The 10,295-nt window shown below is 40.3% G+C and overlaps 1 protein-coding gene across 1 annotated transcript; it reads right to left on the minus strand.

The window, feature by feature from the left end:
- Positions 1 to 7,755: 7,755 nt before the first annotated feature.
- LOC128050405 (olfactory receptor 2Z1-like) lies at positions 7,756 to 9,980 on the minus strand. Its single transcript, XM_052642656.1, is given in 3 exon segments — positions 7,756 to 8,162; positions 8,165 to 8,720; positions 9,909 to 9,980. Coding segments are annotated over 3 exon segments (1,035 nt in total).
- Positions 9,981 to 10,295: the final 315 nt, after the last annotated feature.

A 10,295-nucleotide genomic window follows, 5' to 3' on the forward strand; every position in this document is an offset into this window, starting at 1 on the left:
TGATAAAAACTCCCCAGAAAGCAGGCACAGGAGGACCATACCTCAACATAATAAAAACCATATGTGACAAACCCACAGCAAACATCACCCTCAGTGGTGAAAACTTGAAAGCATTTCCTCTAAAATCAGGAGCAAGACAAGTGTGCTCACTCTCACCACTACTACTCAGCATAATTTTGGGAGTTCTAGCCACAGCAATCAGAGAAGAAAAAGAAATAAAAGGAACCTGGATTGGAAAAGAAAAATAAAATTCTCACTGTCTGCAGGTGACATGATCCTTTACATAGAAAACCCTAAAGACACCACTAGAAAATTACTAGAGCTAATCAATGAATATAGTAAAGTTGAAGGATATAAAGTTAATACACAGAAATCCCTTGCATTCTTATACACTAACAATGAGAAAGCAGAAAGAGAAATTAAGGAAACAATCCAGCTCACCATTGCAATGAAAATAATAAAGTACTTAGGCATAAATTTACCAAAAGAAACAAAAGACCTATATATAGAAAACTATAAAACACTGATGAAAGAAATCAAAGATGACACAAATAAATGGAGAAATATACCATGTTTGCGGATCAGAAGGGTCAATATAGTGAAAATGAGTATATTACCCAAAGCAATGTATAGAGTCAATGAAATCCCTATCAAGCTTCCAGTGGTATTTTTCACAGAGCTAGAACAAATAATTTCATGATTTGTATGGAAACACAAAATCCTCGAATAGCCAAAGTAATCTTGAGAAAGAAGACTGGAACTGGAGGAATCAACCTGCCTGACTTCAGACTATACTACAAAGCCACAGTCATCAAGACAGTATGGTACTGGCACAAAGACAGAAATACAGATCAATGTAGCAAAATAGAAAGCCCAGAGATAAACCCATAGACCTATAGGCAACTTATCTTTGACCAAGGAGGCAAAAATATGTAATGGAGAAATGACAAACTCTTTAACAAGTGGTGCTGGGAAAACTGGTCAACCACTTGTAAAAGAATGAAACTAGAACACTTTCTAACACCATACAGAAAAATAAACACAAAATGGATTAAAGATCTAAATTTCAGACCAGAAACTATAAAACTCTTAGGGGAAAACATAAGCAGAACACTCTCTGACATAAATCACGGCAAAATCCTCTATGACCCACCTCCCAGAGTAATGGAAATAAAAACAAAAATAAACAAATGGGACCTAATTAAAATGAAAAGCCTTTGCACAACAAAGGAAACTATAAGCAAGGTGAAAAGGCAGCCTTCAGAATGGGAGAAAATAATAGCAAATGAAAAAACTGACAAAGAATTAATCTCCAAAATATACAAGCAGGTCCTGCAGCTCAAAACCAGAAAAATAAGTGACTCAATCAAAAAGTGGGCCAAAGAACTAAACAGACATTTCTCCAAAGACTTATAGATGCCTAACAAACACATGGAAAGATGCTCAACATCATCACTCATTATCAGAGAAATGCAAATCAAAACCACAGTGAGGTACCATCTCACACCAGTCAGAATGGCTGACATCCAAAAGTCTACAAATAATAAATGCTGGAGAGGGTGTGGAGAAAAGGGAACCCTCTTACACTGTTGGTGGGAATGCAAACTTGTACAGCCATATGGAGAGCAGTGTGGAGACTCCTTAAAAAACTGGAAACAGAACTGCCATATGACCCAGCAATCCCACTGCTGGGCATACACATGGAGGAAACCAGAGACATGTGTACCCCAGTGTTCATTGCAGCACTGTTTATAATAGCCAGGACATGGAAGCAACCTAGATGTCCATTGGTAGATGAATGGATAAGGAAGTTGTGTATATATACACAATGAAATGTTACTCAACTATAAAAAAGAACACATTTGAGTCAGTTCTAATGAGGTGGATGAAACTGGAGCCTATTATACATGGTGAAGTAAGTCAGATAGAGAAACACCAATACAGTATATATATGGAATTTAGAAAGATGGTAATGACAACCCTATATGCAAGGCAGCAGAAGAGACACAGATGTAAAGAACAGACTTTTGGACTATGCGGGAGAAAGCAAAAAGGGACAATATGAGAGTCTGAAACTTGTATATTACCATATGTAAAATAGACGACCTGTCCTAGTTCGATGCATGAAACAGGGCACTTAAAACCTGTGCTCTGGGACAACCCAGATGGATGGGGTGGGGAGGGAGGTGGGAAGGGGTTCAGGATGGTGGGACACATGTACACCCATGACTGATTCATGTTGATTTATGGCAAAAATTACCACAATATTGTAAAGTAGTTGCCTCCAATTAAAATAAATAAATAAATTAAAAAACCAGGTCCTGTGTGTATAGCACAGGAAACTATACTCAAGATCCTGTAATAAAGTATAACTGAAAATATTCTAAGTTATATGTATTTTGGATTGGCTAAAAAGTTAATTTGAGTTTTCCTATAACATCCTATGGGAAAACAGGGATGAATTTTTTGGTCAAAGAAGTTTAATATGTATACATAACTTTGTTGCATACCAAAGACTAACACAGCATTGTAAATCAAGTATACTTCAATAATAAATAAAGAAATAAAATTTATCTACTTAATGTTATTAGAAGAGAGTTGTTAATAACGCACAGTTTATATCTGGAGGAGCTGTAATGATGGTCTCTCTTTCATCACTGGTATTGGTAATTTGTGTTTTCTGTTTCTTTTTTTCTTGGTCAGTATATTGTTGAGTTATTTATCTTATTACTCTTTTAAAGAAACCATTTTTTAGCTTTATAAATTTTCTTTATTGTTTGCCTCCCACATACTTTATTGATTTATACTCTTATCTTTATTTTTTACTGTCTCTACTTACTTTATGGAGTTGGAAATGGTAACTTCACTCCAGTATTCTTGCCAGGGAAATCCCATGGGCAGAGGAGCCTGGAGGGCTACAGTCCATGGGGCTGCAAAGAGTCGGACACTGAGCACACACTTTTACTTTAACTTGATCTTTTAAAAAAAAAAAATATAGACATTTAGATCAATATTTTTAAATCTTTCTTATTTTTCCATGTATCTACCCAAAGCTATAAATTCATACCTAAGCTTTAATGAGAATCTCATATATTTTGATATATTCTTTTCATTATAATTAAATTAAAAATTATTTTTCATGTGATACTTTTTCTGACCCATGGGTTGTTGTTTTTGTTTTTAAAGGTATTTATTTATTTGACTGTGTCAGGACTTAGTTGCAGCATGCAGGATCTTTCCTTGTGGTGCATAGACTGTCTAGTTGTGGCATGCAGGCTTAGTTGTTCTGTGGGATGTGGGGTCATAGTTCCAGACCAGGAATTGAACGCATGTCCCCTGCATTGCAAGGCAGATTCTTAACCACTGGACCACTGGGGAAGTTCCTGTTTTGTTTTTAGGCAATGTGCTATTTAATTTCCACAGATATGGAGATTTTTCTAATTAACCATTGGATTAATTTCTAATTTACTTATGTCATAGTTAGAGATTATACTGGGAGTTATCTCAGTCATTTGTAATTCATTGAGACTTGATTTATGACCCATCATATGGATCTATTTTACTAAATATTGATGTAACTTTCAAAAAAATAGGCATTATGTCGAACATGTTGCTCTGCTTTCTATTTGTATTATCTGTTATTATTTCCTTTTAGGCCTTTTTTCAATTAATTAACATCTTTAAAAATTTCCTATTTATCTCCTCTTTTACATTTTTAGGTACATCTCTTGGATTTATTTTTTGAAGTGATTGCTACGGTGAATTCAATAGGTATTCTTCATATATCACATTTGTCCTTAGATTATTTTTATGCCACATATTGTGTGCTCAGTTGCTAAGCCATGTCTGACTCTTTGAGACCCCATGGACTGTAGCCCGCCAGGCTCCTCTGTCCATGGGATTTTTCAGGCAAGAATACTGGAGAGGGTTGCAGTTTCCTACTCTATGGAATTTTCACTCTCCAGGAATCAAACTCATGTCTCTTGCACCTCCTGCTTTGGCAGGTGGACTCTTTACCACTGCGCCACCTGGGAACCCATACCACATACTCCATACAGTTAATATCTTAAACCATGTGATTGCAACCATCCGTGTTGCTGCAAATGGTAAAATTTCATTTTTTTTTTCTATGTCAGAGTAGTACTCTATTGTATGTATATACCACATACTTCAGTTTCAGTTTAGTTGCTCACTTGTATCTGACTTTTTGTGACCCGATGGACTGCAGCAAGCCAGGCTTCCCTGTCCCTCACCAACTCCTGGAGCTTGCTCAGACTCCTGACCATCGAGGTGGTGATGCCATCTAACCACTGGATGCCATCATCCTCTGTCATCTCCTCCTTCTCCTCCTGCCTTCAATCTTTCCCACCATCAGGGTCTTTTTTAAGGAGTCAGTTCTTCTCATCAGGTGGCCAAAATATTGGAGCTTCAGCTTCAGCATCAGTTCTTCCAATAGATACAGGGTTGATTTTCTTTAGGATTGACTGGTTTGATCTCCTTGAAGCCCAAGAGACTCTCAAGAGTCTTCTCCAACACCACAGTTCAAAAGCATCAGTTCTTCGGCACTCAGCTTTCTTTATGGTCCAACTCTCACATCCATACATGACTTCTGGAAAAACCATAGCTTTGATTAGATGGACCTTTGTCAGTAAAGTAATGTCTCTGCTTTTTAATATGCTGTCTAGATTTGTCAGAGCTTTTCTTCCAAGGAGCAGGAGTCTTTTAATTTCATGGCTGCAGTCACCATCTGCAGTGATTTTGGAGCCCAAGAAAATAAAGCCTGTCGTTGTTTCCTCTTCTATTTGCTGTGAAATAATGGGACCAGATTCCATGATATTGGTTTTTTGAATGTTGAGTTTTAAGCCAGCTTTTTCTCTCTCCTCTTTCACTTTCATCAAGAGGCTCTTTAGTTCCTCTTCACTTTCTGCCATATTAGTTCATCCATTTGTTGTTGGACACTTAGGTTGTCTCTTCGAACATTTTACCTGTGTTTTAAAATAAGGCCGTGAGGTATCTCTGCACCTTTCATCCTGACTCCAATCTTTTCCCCTACTGCTAAGCAGATGCTCCCTTTGCTCTTAGGAAGATTTGGGGTGGCAGGGGATTGGGTTAAAATGTTAAAATGATTTCAGATTGCTTTTGGATTCATCTCCACTGTGAGTTTTGTGTCTGCTTTCAGCTACATTCTCCCTACTCTTTACTCAGCAAAATTTTCTTGGGAGAAAATTGCCAGACTGAAGGACTTAGTTCTGTGTTTGAGGTTATCCAAGATTCCAATCAATAGTAATGATCATGACAGCACACATGTTATCTTTAAACACTGGCAAATTTTCTCCTGTCTCAGCAGAATCTCTCCATGAAACTCCTCCCAGTATGAAAGAGGCTGCTAGTCTGCTCACCTATGAAAAGATTATCCCTCTTGAACTTTGGCTTATTGAAACTTCTTTGCATCCATCATTTTTGAAAAGCTTTAAATAAATGATGACTTTTTAGTTCATCTAGCTTTTTGTTGTTGTATTGTGGAACTTATAAAAACGTTAGGACTCCATTACTAAACATTGAAATCCATGTTCAAAAGTTTCTCTAATGGTTACAAACTTTTGTGCAAACAAGAAAGTGGTAATGATGGAGAAAATAGAGTCACCCTTGAAAGAAAGAATTGCAGAATAGGGATTTGCAGTAATAAGTAAGGGCTGCTTATTGTGTCATTACAAAGCTGGGGCGAAGCCATGGTGCCTCCAAAATGGGAAGTCATTTCCACGAGCCATTTTGCAAAGAGATTATCAGAGTGCTGGATGAATCTATGAGAATTCCCAACCCCCTAAATGAGTGACCAACCCAGAATTACAAAACATGTAAGAAGCAATTCCATGGAAAACATATGGAAAAATTCACGTTCAAGAGGTAGTGATAATAGATAATCTGAAAATGATTTTAAAACAAGTACATTTTATAGCTTCATAGTGATAAAGGACAAGGTCATATCCATGAAACAAGAATAGTTACTCTTGACAAAAAAACCAACAGTAGGTAATTAAAATGAAAATTCTACAATGGATTGATGGCAGCAATAGCAAGCCAAGCATAAGAGAGAACTGGAAAGCTGGAAGACCAAAGAGTAATTCTGCTAGGATACAGCATGACAAATGAAAAATATAAGCAGAGACTTATGGAAGATTACAGGGAAATCAGAAGGTCACATGGGAAAAATTATGCCTCACATTATACCTCTCAAATACATCCTAAAAGAATCAGAGTACAGTTGAGGACAATATTCTTATAATATATTGGAGAAGAGAATTTTTAAAGTAAGACATAAAAATAAGTAAAAAGATTTATGATTTTGACTCCATTAAAAAAACTTCATATGAAAAAGCCCATAAAGTTTAAATTCAAAGGCACTTTGAAGAGTATTTTTGCTTAATATATAACATATAAAGATATAAAGAACTTCTACAAATCAGTAAGAACAGCTCTTTAGAGAGCTGATATAAACAGGAAATCCATAGTCAAGGAAATGTGAATGGCCAAAACACTTATGAAAAGATATCACCCTCACTAGAAATCAGGGACATTGAAAGTAAAACAATCAAGAAATGCAATTTTCTTTCATGAAATTGGCAGAAATCTGAAGTTATTCAAAATGTTGCTGATGTAGTTGGGGAAATGAACTCTTATTTGTGGGTGACAGTCTCTGCAGAACAATCTGGCAATATTTATTAAAACTAAAAATGCATGCACTTTATGATAGACTGATTCATCTTCTAGAAATCTTGATTGTGTGTGAGAAGGAAGAAGAATAAGAGGGAAGAGATAAGTGATCCAGTGCTTCTGACAAGGTTAATGGTGTAGACAAAGGTAGAGGAGGAACCTAAACCAGATCTGAAATCAATTCGCCCACTGAACATGGCTTAAAGCCTTTCATTCCTTCTGTCAATACTCATAAGGTGTCTAAGAAATAAAACCACCCAGCCCCATGGAACCTTATTCTTTTCTATATTTCCTCCACTACATCTACCACAGTGGAACAGTTCTAAAAAGTATTTTAGGTTTGGGGAGGAGTAAACACATTTCAAGTCTATCTCTTTGAAACTTCAAGCCTTTTTCCTGTAACTTCAGGGAAGCTTTAATGGGTCTGGGAGGAGCAGGGGTAGAAATTAAAGGGAAGGGCAGTAGCAAAGACTCTGGCTTCATCTTGTTGGTTTGTAATACTGCATAAGACATTCCCACTCCACCCCACTTAACTGGTCAGTCCTTCATGCATTAAGACCATTATAAGGGCTCCCAGTCATGCCTCTGACTTTAACTTCACTTATGACCTCAGAGTGATCAGCTCAAGGATTTCTGTGGCCAGAACATTATTGTCAGAACACCAGACCCTCAATTCCATTTTTTGGGGGCTTGGATTTCTAGAGTTGGATTTGATCTATTGCTCACTGTACGTAAATGTATAAGAATGGGATAACGCGGGATACTAATAGGTGGCTGAAACATTTACAATCTGTGATCCTGTGATCCATCTCTGTTCTTGGGTTGACAATTTTGTAGTAAAATTTTTCTTTGATTTAAGACAAACAAACAAACCCCTCCTCTTGTTTAAATACTTGGGATCATTAAATCCACAAGAGAAAAAGCAAGTCTTGGAAGAGGAAGGGAGCTGGTCAGAATATGTCTTGAGCCACATGGAATGCAAACCAAAGATGGGTCTCAACTGTAAGGCAGGGTCCCTGGGACAACTGGGCATCCCCCAGGAGGTCATCTCTTTGATCTGAAGCCAGTTCTGAAAAGGATCTTGACCAAAGCCATTTGAACTTCTCGGTTCCTCAGGCTATAGATTAGGGGGTTGAGCGTGGGAGTGATGAGACTGTAGAAGAGGGAGACCACGTTGTCCTGCTGTGGGGTGTGATAGGCGCCTGGTACCATGTACATGAACACTGCTGCCCCGTAAAAGAGCCCCACCACAGTGATGTGCGAGGAGCAGGTGGTGAAGGCCTTGTGTCGGGCCTCAGTTGAGTGCATGTGAAGAACAGCTCCCAACACATGGCTGTAGGAAATGGCGATGAGTGACAGAGGCAGCACCAAGATCAGCACCCCAGAGATGGACAGCGCCAACTCATAGGCAGAGGTGTCCACACAGGAGAGCTTGAGTAGGGCAGGCAGCTACAGAAGAAGTGGTCCACAGTGCGTGAGGCACAGTAGGGGAAGTGCAGAGTGATGGAGGTCTGGATGGAGGCTACAAGCATGCCTGACAACCAGGAGGTGCCCACCAGGAGCAGGCAGACCTGACGTCTCATGAGCACAGGATAATGCAAGGGGTGGCACACGGCAACGTAGCGGTCATAAGACATAAGGGATAGCAAGACGCCCTCAGAGACACCTATAAGCATCAAGAAGAACATCTGAGCTGCACAGCCTCCAAAGGAGATGGTGCCATCTTCCTGCAGGAAGTCAGCCGCCATCTTGGGAATGGTGACCAGTGGAAAGCCAACATCCAACAAGGAGAGCTGGCTGAGAAGATAATACATGGGCGTGTGGAGCCTGGCATCTGTGTGGATCAGGAAGACCAGGATTGCATTGCCCAGAAGGCCCATTGTGAATATGGCAGCCACCAGGGAGAACAGGGCCAGATGTGGCCCTGAGTGGTTGAAAAGGCCCGTGAGAGTGAAGTCCGAGGTCACTGACTGATTTGTTTCCCTCACCCTCTGAGAGGCGTCGCTCATCTGCAGGAAGAACAGGGTATTTGGAAGGCATCTCAGTGGGGAAAATTTCATCATATATGACAACTGCAACTGTTTAATAATGACTCCCTGGAGTCTCTTAAGAAGGACTGATGGGCACATTTAGTCTCAGTAGGAAAAAAAGCCCACCAGTACTCTTGCCTGGAAAATCCCATGGATGGAGAAGCCTGGGAGGCTGCAGTCCATGGGGTCGCTGAGGGTCGGACGCGACTGAGCGACTTCACTTTGACTTTTCATTTTCGTGCATTGGAGAAGGAAATGGCAACCCACTCCAGTGTTCTTGCCTGGAGAATCCCAGGGATGGGGGAGCCTGGTGGGCTGCCATCTAGGGGGTCGCACAGAGTCAGACACGACTGAAGTGACTTAGCAGCAGCATGATTGATTCATTATGGGAGATGGGGAACAGCAAAATAAAGCCCCAATTTTACTATTTCTGTGTAAAAGTCTTGCCTTCACCTTCCAGGACAGCACTACCCACCAAGACTTGCAGTTAAACCCTCTGTAACCATGCTAGAGAGTGCAAGACAGCAGCAGTGGGATGTTGTGACACACTCCATCCCAAATGCCCTGGTGTCAAAGCAGAGATGGGATTCTGAAGAGACTAGCATATGAAGTAGGGAGACCTCGCCAAAGATGATAGAAGATAATGAAGTTGCATCCAAAAGCAGTGAGGAAAGGCTCATTGCCAAATTCTTGGATGAGCGAATGAAGGCCTCAAGGTCTGGAAAGAGTCAGTGTGGGACAGCATTTAGGATATTAACCCAAGAAGTCTACACTGTAAGGGAATGAATGAACAACAAAGTTTGGAACCCAGTGGTCTAGGGTTGTGGGTGACAAGTTGTCCACAGTACCAGTCATCTTTCTGAGGCTTGAATTCAAAGGGTAAGAGTGGAGAACATTATGCTCAGTGTGTGTGCTAAGCACTCAACAAAACCCTGCCAACTGAATGCAGTGGACCAGGGAGATGATTGAAGGATCAGGAGGGATAGCCCCCACCTAAGAATACTTATCCTTGACCTTCTCACCTTCATCATCACCGCTCAGGAGCTCATACTGTCCCGGAATACTGTTCACACACATCATCATCAGCATCACCGCTCAGGAGCTCATACTGTCCCGGAATACTGTTCACACACATCATCATCAGCATCACCGCTCAGGAGCTCATACTGTCCCAGAATACTGTTCACACACATCATCATCAGCACTGAGGACTTCTGTCACAGTGATGATGTCAGCCATCACCATCAGCAATGAGGAAGGACACAGAAGTGTATGCTGAAGTATAGAGAAGCCATCCTGTGAAGACCAGGAGGGTGTGCTGTTGGATAGAGCCAGTGGAGGTCTGCTTCCCCAGATATCCAAAGGCAGCAGGCTACTTAGAGCCCAGGAGGAGTCAGTGTTGGGTGGCTGTCTACTCAAGACCCTCTGGTGCCCAAATCATTGACAACACTTACCTTAAATATCAGGATTTCTCTGATAGCTCAGCTGGTAAAGAATCTGCCTGAAATGTAGAAGACTCCAGTTTGATTCCTGGGTCAGGGTGATCCCCTGGAG

This window comes from Budorcas taxicolor, chromosome 7 (assembly GCF_023091745.1).
Source record: "Budorcas taxicolor isolate Tak-1 chromosome 7, Takin1.1, whole genome shotgun sequence".
Lineage (NCBI taxonomy): Eukaryota > Metazoa > Chordata > Mammalia > Artiodactyla > Bovidae > Budorcas > Budorcas taxicolor.